At 30.8% G+C, this 15,131-nt stretch overlaps 5 protein-coding genes across 5 annotated transcripts; 1 reads left to right on the top strand and 4 right to left on the bottom strand.

The window, feature by feature from the left end:
* Positions 1–948: 948 nt before the first annotated feature.
* LOC145759616 (uncharacterized) lies at positions 949–4,442 on the bottom strand. Its single transcript, XM_082573462.1, has 14 exons — positions 4,412–4,442; positions 4,223–4,306; positions 4,111–4,126; positions 3,843–3,967; positions 3,557–3,698; positions 3,351–3,442; positions 3,057–3,222; positions 2,795–2,976; positions 2,475–2,636; positions 2,232–2,390; positions 1,923–2,041; positions 1,712–1,815; positions 1,422–1,617; positions 949–1,299 (listed from the first exon to the last, which is right to left on the bottom strand). The coding sequence occupies exons 4-14, from the start codon at positions 3,951–3,953 to the stop codon at positions 1,155–1,157; spliced, it is 1,578 nt and encodes a 525-aa protein (XP_082429588.1). The 5' UTR covers positions 3,954–3,967; positions 4,111–4,126; positions 4,223–4,306; positions 4,412–4,442; the 3' UTR covers positions 949–1,154.
* A 693-nt stretch (positions 4,443–5,135) lies between these two features.
* Positions 5,136–5,742, top strand: LOC145759544 (heat shock protein beta-7-like). The gene is made up of 2 exons (XM_082573390.1): positions 5,136–5,326; positions 5,601–5,742. The coding sequence occupies exons 1-2, from the start codon at positions 5,136–5,138 to the stop codon at positions 5,701–5,703; spliced, it is 294 nt and encodes a 97-aa protein (XP_082429516.1). The 3' UTR covers positions 5,704–5,742.
* Positions 5,743–6,125: 383 nt separating this feature from the next.
* On the bottom strand, positions 6,126–10,107 carry LOC145759542 (uncharacterized). The gene is made up of 15 exons (XM_082573387.1): positions 10,005–10,107; positions 9,500–9,726; positions 9,100–9,327; positions 8,866–8,997; positions 8,656–8,792; positions 8,422–8,527; positions 8,235–8,314; positions 8,119–8,179; positions 7,887–7,978; positions 7,550–7,723; positions 7,286–7,411; positions 7,102–7,212; positions 6,721–6,861; positions 6,548–6,671; positions 6,126–6,320 (listed from the first exon to the last, which is right to left on the bottom strand). Exons 1-15 carry the CDS (start codon positions 10,105–10,107, stop codon positions 6,126–6,128), a joined length of 2,037 nt encoding a protein of 678 aa, XP_082429513.1.
* A 505-nt stretch (positions 10,108–10,612) lies between these two features.
* On the bottom strand, positions 10,613–13,588 carry LOC145759923 (tetratricopeptide repeat protein 8-like). The gene is made up of 13 exons (XM_082573777.1): positions 13,452–13,588; positions 13,176–13,296; positions 13,006–13,110; positions 12,802–12,914; positions 12,590–12,679; positions 12,455–12,499; positions 12,289–12,374; positions 12,140–12,227; positions 11,968–12,079; positions 11,712–11,850; positions 11,348–11,519; positions 11,071–11,277; positions 10,613–11,000 (listed from the first exon to the last, which is right to left on the bottom strand). Exons 1-13 carry the CDS (start codon positions 13,551–13,553, stop codon positions 10,884–10,886), a joined length of 1,497 nt encoding a protein of 498 aa, XP_082429903.1. The 5' UTR covers positions 13,554–13,588; the 3' UTR covers positions 10,613–10,883.
* On the bottom strand, positions 13,588–14,987 carry LOC145759924 (dehydrogenase/reductase SDR family protein 7-like). Its single transcript, XM_082573778.1, has 3 exons — positions 14,428–14,987; positions 14,119–14,281; positions 13,588–14,041 (listed from the first exon to the last, which is right to left on the bottom strand). The coding sequence occupies exons 1-3, from the start codon at positions 14,938–14,940 to the stop codon at positions 13,827–13,829; spliced, it is 891 nt and encodes a 296-aa protein (XP_082429904.1). The 5' UTR covers positions 14,941–14,987; the 3' UTR covers positions 13,588–13,826.
* Between the last annotated feature and the right edge of the window lie 144 nt (positions 14,988–15,131).

The following is a 15,131-nucleotide window of genomic DNA, read 5'->3' as shown; positions in this document are numbered from 1 at the left end:
TTTATCTTTTTTTATAAAGAATGACGTCATCAAAAATTAGCTCAATAGAAACTTTATACCACAGAAAGCGAGGTGTGAAGTAATAATTAAAAATGCCAAAAAGGTTACACAAGATTGTATCAAAATTACAAATGTAATTGACTGTAAATCATTGTCAAAGAACTTTCAATATTTTGGTAACAAATAAAGGTTAGAGGCCAACGGAATTAAATATCAATTTCTTAATAATGTAATTTTAAATATAAAAAAAAATTGTCACAATTGGTGTAAATTTATTATTTAATAAACTAATTTAATTAACTATTAAATAGCTTATTGAAAATAGTTTCAATAACTCGTATCATCTTTTAAAACAAATATTTGAGTTTTTTATTGGTTTTAATCAACCAAATATCTTTGTAAAATTGTTTTGCAAAATAATTTAAGTAGCGGAGTAATATCAAAGTAGTTTTAACAAGTATTTAAATATACAGAAATATTTTAATGTGTCAATAACAAAATATCAAAATGTTTATTTATTGTTTACTCATTAGCAAACGTTTGAGATGACCCTTAAAATTAAAGGTGGCACGAAAACGCTTTGAAGGTATTGTAAAAGTAACCTAAACCCAGTATTTCGCACTTTAGCTAAGTTATATTGTCTTCCTCGCACCTTCTTTGTACATTGTTGTAATATAGCTCAACCTTTTGTAAGTAAGTGCGAAAACAGATGTTAAAATAATTGTTTTATCGATTAAGTTTCGAGTTAAGTAACTCGATCTTTCTTTTTCTGAACCAAGAATTTTTTCATCCTAAATTAATTTACAACGTCACAGCTTAAATTATATAACGAAATTAAAATTTTTTCTACATACAAACACATATATTGTCAAGTTGTTTATCAATAACTAATACTTAACAAATTTTGAAAATAAAATTTGGTAAACATTAATTCGTTTAACCGCGTATCAACAACATGATGCACTGTTTTTGAACAAAAAAATTTTAATATTCAACTTTATTGTCAACTAGCTAAATTTAAAGTTAATTTGCAAATTGTTTTTTGGGAGAAAAAACGCAAAAGAACGATATTGAAGTGACAGTAAGGAGAATCAAACCCAGGATATCTAATTTTAAGTTATGTTTATTATGCCACGCAGTTAAAGTAAAGTTGCTTAAGTATCATAAAAAATTAAGATAGAATGATCAGATTGTCGTTGTCCAGCAAAATCTCCACACTGAATAAATTCTAAGTTTTCATCCATAGTTCCAGCACTAACTCCCCCAACACAAATTTCTTGGTTAAAGCAAGTTTTCGATCTATTAAAAAACAAAATAATCTCGGTAAATAGGCGCTATATGAGTTGTTTACAAGAAGATGAATGCCTAAAAAATAAATACGTATTTAATTGTCCGTTAGGGGGATTGAACTTGCAACTTACTTGAATCCTGAGCAAAACGCGGTCGGGATGCGGTTTCCAAACGCCCTGAAGTGAATAAAACCTGTTTCGATGTCGCTCTGGTACTGATCTGGGATTGAATGGAGGATATTATCTCGTCCTCTTATAAATTGAACTGGTACGGCCAAGCTTTCGGTCAAACGACTACAACCTTGGTGCTTCACTGTCGAAATAGCAACTGAGAAGAAAACACAATTTTAAACTAGAATCACTTAACTTTAGAGGACGGTCCTCCAGCTTTACGCTTTAGTTTATATATAAAGGTAACTTACCGTTAGAGTTTGAAACAGCAAGTAAGATTTTGTTCAAGACGCTTTCAATTTCTCTGTTGGACATTTCATTTCGATTATCGGGTTGCTTAGAGAGCAAAACGTATCTGTAAAACAAACTTGAGTTATTATCGACTTTAGAGCAAATTTCAGAGGCTAAAGTAAATGTATGTTTTACGTTAATTTAACCCAAATATAAATAAAGAAAGATTACCCGAATAACAAATTATTTAAACTATCTGGCCCCTCTAGCAGCACCTCGTGGTTCATATTGTTTGAATCAGATGACTCGTCAACAATTTGAAAAATGAACTGAGCAGTTGATTTCCATGTCTTAAAAATAAATTTACGATTTAAATAAATGTAATCTTTAATCAGGTTCTAAATTCAATAACTAAGAACCAGATAGGTTTAATGGTAAGGTTTCAGTTAATCAACATGTTGGTCAACAGACAAAATCACCATATCAACAGTATACAGTATATTAAAACAAGCAAGAAGTAACAAAAATTTGAAATATTACGTTTTCGTTGGAGATGACAAAGTAAATCTTGACAACACTTGCGTCGCTAGAACCGAAAGCTTGTTGTGACGTGTAAAACATTTCAAAGTTACCCATGCGTAGGGCGCCCTCTTTAGATGACAATCGACCATCGCCATCCGCTCCCAGATCAGAGAATACCTAAAAAAATAACGTTTAACTAATTTGTGATAAGAAGAAGCCTTAACATTCTTAATATGCTTCTACTTCAATATTTACACTCACCCTGAATCTAAGTCTGTTTTCACTGCTCAAACCTATCCAGCTAAGAGCTACAAAAGGATATTGTTGAGTGGTTTTGACTTGCATATGAAGTGGTGGTGGGTATGCTTTTAATTTGTCGTATTCTAAGTCTTGGAAGTCTTCATCTCCAAACGATAAAGATATCTGAAAGATAGGAGTTTAGTAAGTACTTGCATTTCGTTAATATTATCTATATATTGTACAATTTGCGGCTGGGTTAGAGTTATTTAATTAAATTTATAACATCTCAAATTTGTACAACTTAGGACTAGAATAAAAACAAGACAAGGGGATAGCAATACCTTGTTTCCGTCATCAAACATATCTCCACCTCCATCTGCGATAGCAACTTGTGGACCACTACTATCTCCTTCATTCTCCACTACACTGTATTGATGATTGTTGTTCACATTGTTGGTCAAGTCATTGATGTTGGTTATAATTTCAAGAAAGTTGTTAACATTTGCAAATGATGGCAAAGAATCTAAAAACCAAAAGGACCATTTTTTATATAAAATTATAAACCATTTTATACAAAATTCTCAAACTGTTTATTGAGTAAACCTTTATTTTGCAGCACTAGAGGGAAATGGTCCTTGTAAAATGTTCTTAAATTCCCTCCATATCTGCCCATAAACCCATCCGTGGTTGTATACATTACCGTTGCATCTTCCTTATATTTGTTCAATGGTGTGTTGTTGGGGACGTGCCATACCATAATATCGGAACCCTTTAAACAAATTGTGTGCATTTATTACTTACTAGTTGGATAGTAGAACTTACGCTTTCAAATTTATAAGTCGACTATAAACTTAAACTTTGAACATATTCCGAGCCCGATTTTAAGTTAAATTATACCTGAGAATTGTGATAGTAATTGTTTTTGTAATCGGCGCTTGTTGCTGATTCTAAACCTCCAAACACATTTGTATTCTCCCAATTTTTGGAGCCTTCAAGCAAAAACATTAATAACAGTTTTTAGTCACCATTAATATGTTATTGCTAGTTCAATTTATGATATTTTTTTCGGTAAGATACGCTTAAAATATTATAAATGAACTAACTGTGAAATTTCCCAGCTGTTAAACCCAATTCACTCGACCACTTGTCTCCTGTTGTGCATTTATATCCCGGGTTGTTGTCATGAACACTTGCAACTAAAGTCCAAGCTTTACCATTCCTGTTGCTCGTCATGTCACAAAATACCTGAATAAAATAAATGTCCAATAAAACCAAAACAAAAGCACAAAAGCAACTAAAATCTTAGTCCAGGATTGTACCATATGGTAGCAGTGGGAATTAAACCCGAAACTTCAAGTCCCAGTCTTAGTTCGGTAAATTAAAAGTTACCTGAATTGTGGAAGACATATCAGATGGTTTAATGAAGTAAATTCCATCTTCATCTACCCCGTTATCTTTTAAATGCGAGCAAGATTGACCAGGGTTGACCGAACTTCCCATGCCACCAGCTGCACCTATTTGGATCACCAACAAATGAAGTAATTTTAACACATAGTGGTGTAATTTTTAATTTATATAGGTAGTTAATGTCCAAGGCCTAAAGCTTTAAAATAATCTCTTAAAAATATTATATAAAAAGAAGAAAAAAAAAACTTACCATTGCCCAGCGCCCCCTAAAAACAAGAAAGTACTTAATTATACAATTCCAACACAAAAATTGTTTTTTACATTTTTTATTAAATAATCCAAATTATTTCATCCAAACTTACAGGAGGACCTTGCTTTCCAGGTGGCCCAGGAGGTCCTCTTGCGCCACCAAACGGGTTGTCAATTTGTCCAACTTCGTCATTTTCCTACCACAAAAATTTAATTTAAAAAAATTTTAAAACGGTAAAAAACAACTTTAAGTTTTTGTCTGTGTGATTTTAAGCTAAAACGATGGATCAACTTCTACTTACATCTTTACAAGCACATTTACATCTTCCAAAGTCCATTGTGTGTCCATTAGAAGAATAAATATTTAACGAAAACAGAAAACATATTACATATAACTTTGTTGTCATGGTTGCCAACTTATTCCTAAATCTATATCATAAAATATTACAGTTTTTCAGTACATATATTTTCTGATTTTATATTATATACACATAAAATTGCGTTTAAAACAATCCTATATTTTTCTATAGTACCGTTCTGTCTGAAAATAAGATATAAAGACTTTAAAACTTTAAAATATGAACCAGCCTACATAATTAATTATTTCTGCAGGCTATTTTCATTCGTAATAAATCTGATAAACAAAAATAATTTAAGCTCATAATCGAAAATTAAACGCCTTGAGATATTCTTGTTATTACAGACAAATATGTTTTGTTAAATATTAATTATTTTTATTTTTAGTTTTGCTATTTCATAAGAAGTTTATTTTTATTTTTTAATTAGCATTTATCTTTTTTTGGTTTTAATTTCTAATAACAACAACACATTTTTCCTTTAAATAAAATATTTCTCTTAAAAAATTTTTTTTAATATGTTAAATATAATTTTTGCATTATTTTTCTTATTAAACAACAATTCTATTCATTTATCCTCGATGTGAGAAAGGTGACGTCACTATATAGAATAACATTTATTACCCTGGCTTTTGTAACGCGTAACTTATATATATTACGATCGTATGAAATGTCAGAAAGAAATGTACATATAGAGTTAATAGGGCAACCGAACACTGCGCAAAAATGGGCGACGTTGGTGGAAGTTGGTCGTAAGTTTCAACCTGAGGATATCATTGTTAAATCTGTGAATGATTATATCGAGGTCACCGCGGAAAAATGTAAATTCGACGGCTCGGTTGAAGTTCATTTCAGGCATAAGTAAGTCAAAAAATATTTATATTTTTTTTATTATCTACTTTACAAAATAAATAATTAACTTATTACATTTCATATTTAAATTTGTATTATTAATTATGTAATATTTTATTGAAGCAAATCCCGTATTAAAAATTAATTTAAAAAAAGGCAAAAAAAAGACATTTAAAAATTTCTATTAATTATATTTACAAAATAAAAATTTTAAACATTATTACGTAAATTGCGTCATAACCATTTCGCTGACGTCATAATTATTGTTTTTAAAACAAAACAGATGCCAGTTGCCATCGCGAGTTGACCCTACAACTATTACGTCACAATTATATCGAGACGGAACTTTGATTTTGCGCGCTGATTGGTCTCAAGGGACCACGTGACTTCCTTGCCTACTTATGACGTCATAGGTTGTTCTAGATTAATTTTGAATGACAAAACGCAGACTACGGACTTTTTGTTATTTTTTAAAATCAATTTAAATTAGAAAATATTTTTATTATATCAACCATGGCTTGGCTTAAGTTATAAAATTAATTTATTTATTATTCGTTTGTTTTATGTTTTTTATATCAATAAAATTATTGCTTTTAATAAAAATTAAAATAATATTTTACCTTAATTAGACAAAATTCTTTAAAACCAAGACCATTTTTGTTTTATATTCAAGGGTTTAGTGCGGTTATTTAACGTAATAATTTGCTAAAATATAAGTGCACAATTTTTAAACTACCCATACAAAGTTGTATAAGTTAAAATTTTAAAATGTTCGTTTCTGCGTTTATTACACTCAGCTAATAAATCTTTATTTGCAAATATTTTTTTTGTTACATTTTAGCACAGCGGCTATAGCGCCAAACTTTCGAGCCAACAACCAAAAATCCAGCAACTCAGGACCAGCAAGGAAGATTTTATCAAGTACAAACAACATAGCATCCAACATACCAATGGTTAGCAATTTATCGGCGGGCATTGACATTACTAATAAGCATAATTTCTCCTAAAAACAATAAAAATATTCATGCGTTTAAGAAGTAAATTTTAAACTTTTAAATACTTTAAACTAGAATACTTGGGTTTAAGTATAACACAAAGATGTTACAGAAAGTCCGTAGAAAGTATTAAACCCAAAAACTCAGATCTTAACCAAAAATATACAACATGCCAGCAGTAAGAATTAAACTAATAACCATAAGTCTAAATGTTATTTAAATAAATTAAACTAACTTTTGCGAATAAAACACAGTTTTCATCTTCGTATTTAAACCTTGCTATTTTCTCTAAAATCCGATTTATTTCCTCATCTTTGTTCTTGGTTTCCTTCTCAACATTTGCTTTCAAGTCAATATACCTAAGAAAAAAACATTTAAAAAAAAATCAACATAAAATTTTGTGCTTACCATTTGAGTGGCCGGCTTGAGCTATCTTTCCTTTCCTTGGTTCTAGCTTTTGCCTCACTTCTCATCTTCTCAAGACTTGAATGGATGATTACACCAAGGCTGATGGCTTGAAACTTGTACTGAACTATCTTATTTTCCTCACTATAAAATAAATTAATTCCTAACATTAGAAGGCTACCTTAGTGTAACTGCTTTTATTTCAGGCTCGGTCTTAAGTTAGTGTTACAAACTTGATATAATATTAACTTGTTGGTATAAGTTGTCAAATAACTTTGTGATTAACTGGTCTTTAATAATTACTCAAGGACATGGCTACAGCTGAGATCAAAATCAATGACTTCAGTTTACTTTAACCAAATTTGTATTTAAAGAATATCCAACCTTCTATTTTTTTGTAGTTCTTCAGTAATTTCCTTAGAAAGTTTTCTTTGCAACTTGGCAAAGTCTTGTCTGATGTCATTCAATATATCTTCTGCTGTTCTTTTATTAGAACTAAAATAAAATAAAAAAACAAACTTATTTTAATTCAGTTTTAATATAAATCAAATAAATATTTAGAGCTTACTTCCCTTTGAGAGCAACTCTTCGTCTCTCTTGGATAATTTTCTCAGTTTGGTTGATTGTGAACCACGGCGGTTGATTCTCAGGTAAAACTGATTGGTTGCCCATGACTGAGGTATTTCGTCGTCTGCTAAAATAAAAGAGTTTGTTTGTCAGTTTAGAGGACTCTTTTAGGGTTAAAGGTTTTAAAAAAGAGACTATAATGATATTGATTAAAAGCTATTAGGAGTACTTTTTAACAAGCAAAATATTTAACAAAAAATCTTACTTTAGTTTGGGCACAAATTTACTGGCTGGAGAGCCAGTGATATAATTTCTGGTTGGGGTCGTACTTTTGGTTTTCTCTCCTGCATTTAAAAGATCCTCCCACGTTTCAATACGAGGTCCAGGTGCCTCAGAATTTTTGTTCGCTAACTTGGAGGCCAGTTGAATGAGTCTTGGTCTGGGCACATAGATGTAAATTTATTAAACAGAAACAAAATTATAAACATTTACAAGTACTTGTAAAGATTTAATTTGTGGAGTGACCCAGTTTAGGCTGTAAAAAATTACTTTAATGTATGATAATATTAAAAATAGCTCTAATAAAAGTTGAAATAACTTACTTTCTGGAAGTTGCAAAAGATATGCTTGACATTCTTTTCCTGTGTAGTTGGCTGACTGTACAAGACTTGGAAAGTGGATTTATTGAAGTTTCCTGTAACCATTAGTTAACAATAAGTAGCTCTATGGTTAAGTTGTAAAGTTACTCATTTGATTAAAAAATAAACTCAATATTTCGTCTTCAATCATCGCAGAACAAACAAACTTATCGAAAAAAAACAAAGAAATATTTACTGGAGTCCCAGGTGGACTTGCATGATTTCCAACTTCATCACCAATGTTGTGTTGAACTTTCCTGCAAGTTCACAAGTGGTTATAAATTAAACAAACTACTTTTAAGTTGAACTAACCATGAAACTGGTTTCCCATAATTGTCCATCATAATATCACTTCTCATCAAATCCTTCATCACCTTGCTCGAAAGTGAATTCTTGAAAGAAATATTTAATTGTAAATGTTGTGACACAATTACAAGTTTGATTCCTGCTGGCAACAATGCAGTATCAATTATTTTGAATAATAAATACCAAAACTTACACTTTGTCTTATTTGTTTCCCTTTCATATTATACAATGCACACAATATTGTGTTAATGCATTGTAACTTGGATACCAGGTAAGCTCTTTTGTTCTGTTTCCTCCATCTTAATATACACAAATATTATTTTGTTACATCATTCCTTTGCCCGTTTCTATTAAGCTAGCAGTGACAATTCTATATCAAGTTAGGGGTAAAATAGACATACAATTATATATATTAAACTTTACAAACTTCTTAAACATTTCCTCTTTATCTTCCAGCTCAGGGATGTCGCTCGCTAATCTTGTTTCCAACTTCTTCATTCCAATTTTCCTTACAACTCGTATTGTTTGACTTGCTAAACCAGGAGTTGCTTTCTTAATTGATTCCTGATCTGTAAAAAAATTGTTTTATTTAAAAATTTAAGCATAAATCTTTTTACAAAAAGTTTTTAAAATAAACAAGATTCTCACCTCTAGTTTTAACACAGCCCATAATTTTTCCAATTGTTCGAACAATTTTCAAGTTGTCCTTGTAGGGAATATTCATTTGTAGATCGTCTTTTTTGTTCAGAGCATTTTTCATTTCCATTCTCTTAAGACATTTATATATAGTTTCTTTGTTTCTTTATTGTCTTTTTATTTTACTAGTTTAACAGACTTTACACTTTGTTCTAGATTTAAATTAATTGTTTACCTTTTGGTACAAGTGTCCAGTTAAGCTTTGTTCAGCTTGGACCCCTCTTTTCATCATATTAATTTCATTCAAGCGATCTTTAATAGCAGTGTAACCAGCAGTAGCTTCAGAAGGGGATAATCTGTTGCTACCAGGAACATTAAAAGTAAATTTCTTGGGTTGTTGAACTATTTTTCTGGGCTGCTTTCTCTGCCATGGATCAACATAATGTCGAGGTCTTCGAATGATCTGAAAAATATTAAAAAATTACATTTTGTGAGCAGACAGCTGTGCAATAAGTGGAAGACTTAGGTTTAATTTCCATTGCTGGTACATTGAAGCCTTTAAACTATCTGTACCTAGTACAACTTAGAACTAAACCAAAGAATTAACACAAAAAAATAAAAATTATGCACAAGACCTTTGACTTGAGATCATCAGTAATTGAGTTAATAACAAGATCCCCAGCCTCCAAGTAAACAACTCCAACAGATTGATAAGGTTTCGTCTTATCAGCAAAGAATCCCTGAGTAAGATTCTTTTGTCTGCGCTCAAATCTTTCTTTCCAAGCTAAATCCTCATCCTCAATACAAGTTAAAAATGTTTTCTCATCTCTTGAGAAAGTCTTAGCTCCATCATATGTTTTGTCTAAACATAAAAAAAGGGTTTTAGATTGAAAACCTTATTGTCTTTAGCAACCTTAATTAGATAGCCTGGACTGTAAACTAATTTTCATTGAACAGGCACAGGCTGCCTTTGCAACTTTAAAATATTTCATTTAGTTTAATTGCGTGATTTTTAACTTGTTGATTAGTTTTAAAAAAATAATGTTAGACTGCTTACGCGAAATATGTCTGCCAAGTATCTAAAACAACTACCAGCTGATTTACTTAAAACTGACTATGTAGCCTAGCAAAAACACTGACTTATAAGGCTGCTCTTCTTTCTAATTGTTTCTTTAATGCACTTTAGCACGTCTTCAGTATAAAAATCGCTGTGGTTAATTAATACTGGAAGCTTGCTGGACATTTCAGCGTTTACTGAGATAGTTTACAGGCAGATGATCTAAAAGAGCTATTAACTACAAAAACATACTAGTACCTAGCTTACGATAATCTACAAGTGTCTGCGGTTGTCAAGGTTACCACGTGCAACAAAAATGATGACACTGCCATTTTGTATTACCTGCATTTTTTTCCTAAACACCACATTTTCAAATTACGTTAATTTTTTATAAACTTTGGGCTATTAACAAATTTAAAATAGTGTTTAACAACTTTGAAATAATGTTTATTAAGTTATTATTTGTCGTTTTGAAATTATAGTATTCCCACATAATAACAGTTAGCAATCTAACTTGTTCAAGTCTAAGTTATAACATTTTATTCTAAAAACAACCAATTAAAAACCCTATAAATGGGTTACAGTAGTAACTAAACATAAAGGCCTGTAGCCTGTAAAATGTGTTACATGTTTAAACTGGTACCAGACCTTAGAAAGCAAGCAATATAAAATAAACTGCTTCTTTATATTTAGCTTTAAATACTTAAAAAATTTACAATTACATTTATTTTGCACAGTGATAGAAAATATAAAAATCACAGAACGAAACATGAAGAAATTAAAACTATTAAATGTAAAACAAATCTACAAAAATACAAAACAAAGCACAATGCCAGCACTTGGATTCAAACCTGCCAGTACCAAACAGTAATTATGCTATGCTTACAAAAAATATTTCTACACTTGATAATATACCATAGCGGTAATTAAAACTAGGACTAATGGAAAAAAAGAATCACAATTTAAAGACTAATGAAATGTTGTTTTAGCTTTTTAAGTAGATTTTTTGAGTCAACGTGATCAGGAAAAACCTCAACAGATTTTAAAGCAGAAGAATAACTTGTTTGTAAATTTCCAAGCTGGAAACAAGTAAATAATTTAATTACTAAGTTTTAACAATTTTAAATGTTTTAAATATAAAAAACTTACGCTTTCGGAGAGCAGAGCTTGATTAAAATGAGCCTCGTACATTTTTGGGTTTAATTCACTTGCTGAACGAAGCAGGGATTTTGACTTTTCAATGTCTCCGCGTTGGAGTTCTAACACAGCTAGATTATTGTACGCTTCACAATGACCATTGTCTGTGGCTATTGTTAAACGAAGACACTGGTACGCTAGATTTTTGTCACCTATGCCCTGTAGATGAAAACAAAATTTGACATTAAAAGTGTTTTTTTTTTCACAAAATAGCAAAGCATTTGCTTACCAGTGCAACATGGGAGATGTTGTACCAAACATCAGCTAGATTCTCATCATCTGCGATGCTTATTGCTCTCTCAAAACACTTCAATGTCATATCATGTTGTTGTGCATAGAAGCAACTGATAGCGAGATTGTTAAACAACTCCACATTATAAACTCCCATCTGCAACAACCTCCTAAAATTATATAAAAGTTGTTAGAAGTTGAACATATTTTGATACCTAAAACACTAATTTTAAAGTGATCCTATGTATATATATCATATTAACTGGTATGGCTCAAGACTGGGCCGGGGTTAATAAAACTTCCTTTTAAATTATAATCTAAAAACAAACTTTTACAACATACAACTTGAAATTTATGATTACCTGTATAATCGAATCGATATTTCAGGTTGATCTTCATAAAAATAATTTGCTGCAATCGAAGCAATCGCTTCCACGTTGACCGCATCAACTTTTAAGACTTCCTTGTAGAATATTGAACTTTTTTCCACCATGTTCATACCTAGAATATATATCAAACATTTCAATATATCCTCAACATAAAGTAATTAACACGGTAGAGCTATAAACATTATCAATTCTTTGAGGCCATTTATAAAATAAATTAAATTTTAATTACCGTCATAAATTCTTGCAATGGACACCAACAAACTATTATCCTCCGGAAATTTCTCCAAACCTTGATTGTAAGTTGCTATTGCTTGTAGAGGTTGATCCAAACTTTGGTAAACCTGAAAAATGTAAAATTAAAAATTAAAACTTATATTTATTTTGAAGAATTTAGTTCGTACCTTCCCCAGTAAGAGAACAGTATCCAACATGACTTGTTGTTTTAATGCAGATTTGAATTGTCTTTCAGCATCTCTATACATTCCTAATCTAAACAATTTAATTAATATTAAAACAACAAATTCTATGGTTGTAAAGTTAAACCAGTTACCTGTGGTAGCATTTTCCAAGTTGGACTTTCCAATACCAGTCTATATATTGGGCATTCTCTGTTGCTAAAGCAGCTAACTCTAAAGCCTAAATAATTACAAAACTTTATAATATTAACAGGAGAAAATAAATCTTAAAATATATAAATAATTTAGAGTACAACTTACATTTCTAACATCGTTTTCATGATGTAGAATATACTCGAATAAAACCTAAAAAAAGTCAGAATTGCTTGTTTATTAACAAAATAGATAAAGTCATACAGCAAATTAGTATACTTCATCAATTTAGTTTAAATTAACCTTCGCAAGATGAGGTTTAGCTGCATACTTGCTGTAGTTCAATCTTGAAAGGTTTATAAAAGGTCCATCAGGATTGGAAAGCATGGAAGCCTGAATAATATAAACTTTGTAAACACTTAGCCCAGGACCTCAGATTTCTTATACGTTATTCTAACTGTACACAATAAACATATGCCAGCAATGGGAATTAAAACAGTAGAAGTTTAACTTACAGTTCCAAGTCTGACAAATCTTCCACTGGCACTAGTCACTGGTCGAGCTGTGTGTGAAGTTCGCGGAGTTCTTAAAGCTTGGTCCATTGTACCAGGTCTTTCTGATTGTGTTCCTGAAAGTTAATATTTGAATTTAAATATACACTATTGTAAAAGCGGCCTAGGTTTTGCCAACTAAAGATAAATCAAAATAAATTCACTTGCCAGGTCTGACAAATCCGCTGAGAGGTCGGCCAGCTTGTGATACAGGTCGAACAGACTGACTTGGTCCACCGGACGTTGACACAACTTTTAAACTTGTCCCTGGTCCTGAAAACATTATTTGAAATAAAAACTAAACTTGGGATTCACACAAATCTTAATGTTAAATTTACTTGATAGTTGAGCAACTGCTGAGTCATCCAAGGTGAGCTCGGCGATTCCCACAACATCCGCCTCCACTTCATCGATGTAAACTTGCTCCGTCAAACCTCGAGCTTTTAATGCCCACGCTGCCTGTGAATATGAACTTATAAATCATGTACAATAATTTGGTTAAACTTTCTATATTTATATTTTAATTTCTAATGCCTAAGGTACATAGTTTAATTCACATTTCTTGGTTTTAGCAACTATAGTAAATAATAAATTTAACAATAAAGTTAAACTACCTGATCATATGGATTTTTTTCAAGAATTTGTGAACAGAGAGTGACACATTCTTCAAACTTCCTCCGCTTAAAATAACTTAAAGCCATGAACATAGGATCCATTTTAATTCAATTTTATAAAATATTTAACTTAAAATCTGCAGGAAAACTTAAAAAATTAGAAAGATATCATGATTTTATAACATTGCATAAAAAATCTTTAACAACAAAAATTAAATAAACTATGTATAATGTTAGAATAATAAATTGTACCCAATAAAATCACATACTGATTATGATTAAAAATAGTCTAAAAATCAAGTTGTAATAATTAAAAAAATGTCATCAGATGGAATCAAATTAATAACCACAGGACAATGTCTAATGTTAGTTGCTTTAACCACTGCTCTTATTTGTCCTTTTTCTCATGATCCAAAAGAACAAACTAGGACACAAAACTCTGATAAGAACAGCTAATTTGTGGTGGAAAGGTGCAATTAAAACATCTTTCTGGTTGAAACAAATAGCTTCAATCACTTTATCAGCTGCAACGTCCACGCTCATTCCATTTGAAGTATTTGGATCCATTTTACCATAAGTTGATCCATCACCTACACAATAAAACCAGTTTTAATAAAACTTTAAAAAATTTCAATATTACAAACATTAAAAAGTTTTAATATCTTACCAGTTAGTGCATTTTGTGAGATGTTGGTTTGAATGTAACCAGGATTAATAGTAAGAACATCCACCCCATGTTTAAAAACTTCAGGTCTTAATGAATCATAAAAAGCTTGGCTGGCATGTTTAGAAGATGTGTACGGTGCTCGGAATGGGATCGCAATTTTAGCCTAAAAAAAATATTTAATCTAATAAATTACCAGTTTTTAATAAACATTAGCACATTCTACAAAAACATTATACTTATTAGGCTCAAACAATTTAACATAAGAATTAAAAAAAGTCTTTTTAAAACTAAATCATTTAAAAGAGTCACCTGTACACTTCCTATCCCAACAATTAATCCATGCCCCATTTTAATCATATTTGGAAGCACTGCTTTCGTCATGGCAACCTGACCGAAGAAGTTCACATCCATAACTTTTCTGAAAACATCAATTTGTGATGTCATAATGTCGCCACGATGACTGATTCCGGCATTATTGACCAAAATATCGATTTGCTGATTGGTGGAATGAATTTCTTGGACCACATCTTCAATATTTTTTAAATCAGTTACGTCAAGTTTATAAACTTCAACTTTATCCTCTTGAGCGTTTATTTTATTTTGAATTTCTCGCAAAGCTTCTATATTCCGTGCACATAAAATTACTTTGCATTTCTTCTGGTAAAACTTAAATGCCAAAGCTTTACCCAGTCCAGAGCTTGCACCAGTTATTAGAACGGTTTGATTTTTTAATTTGTTGTAATTTGGACGTTTAAATAAATAGTTGAATGTTGTTAAAAGTAAACAAATTGTTACCAAGGAAAATACGAGAATATCGATCATTTTTTAACCTTATTTGCACTAAACAATAATAAAATTAATATTTTTACCTTGAATTTCATAGGAGACACAGAAAATGAATAAAAAATGCTAAAACAAAACAATAAAGTAACTAACAACAAAGTTGTATTTACATAACCTACACATTAGGAATGTGGGTTCTATGACAAACACGGAGCGCATTAGCAGAACGC

Source organism: Corella eumyota, chromosome 7 (assembly GCF_963082875.1).
Source record: "Corella eumyota chromosome 7, kaCorEumy4.1, whole genome shotgun sequence".
In the NCBI taxonomy this organism is placed as follows: domain Eukaryota; kingdom Metazoa; phylum Chordata; class Ascidiacea; order Phlebobranchia; family Corellidae; genus Corella; species Corella eumyota.
The sequence above is the reverse complement of the archived record's forward strand: the minus strand, read 5'-3'. Positions and strand labels throughout refer to the sequence as shown.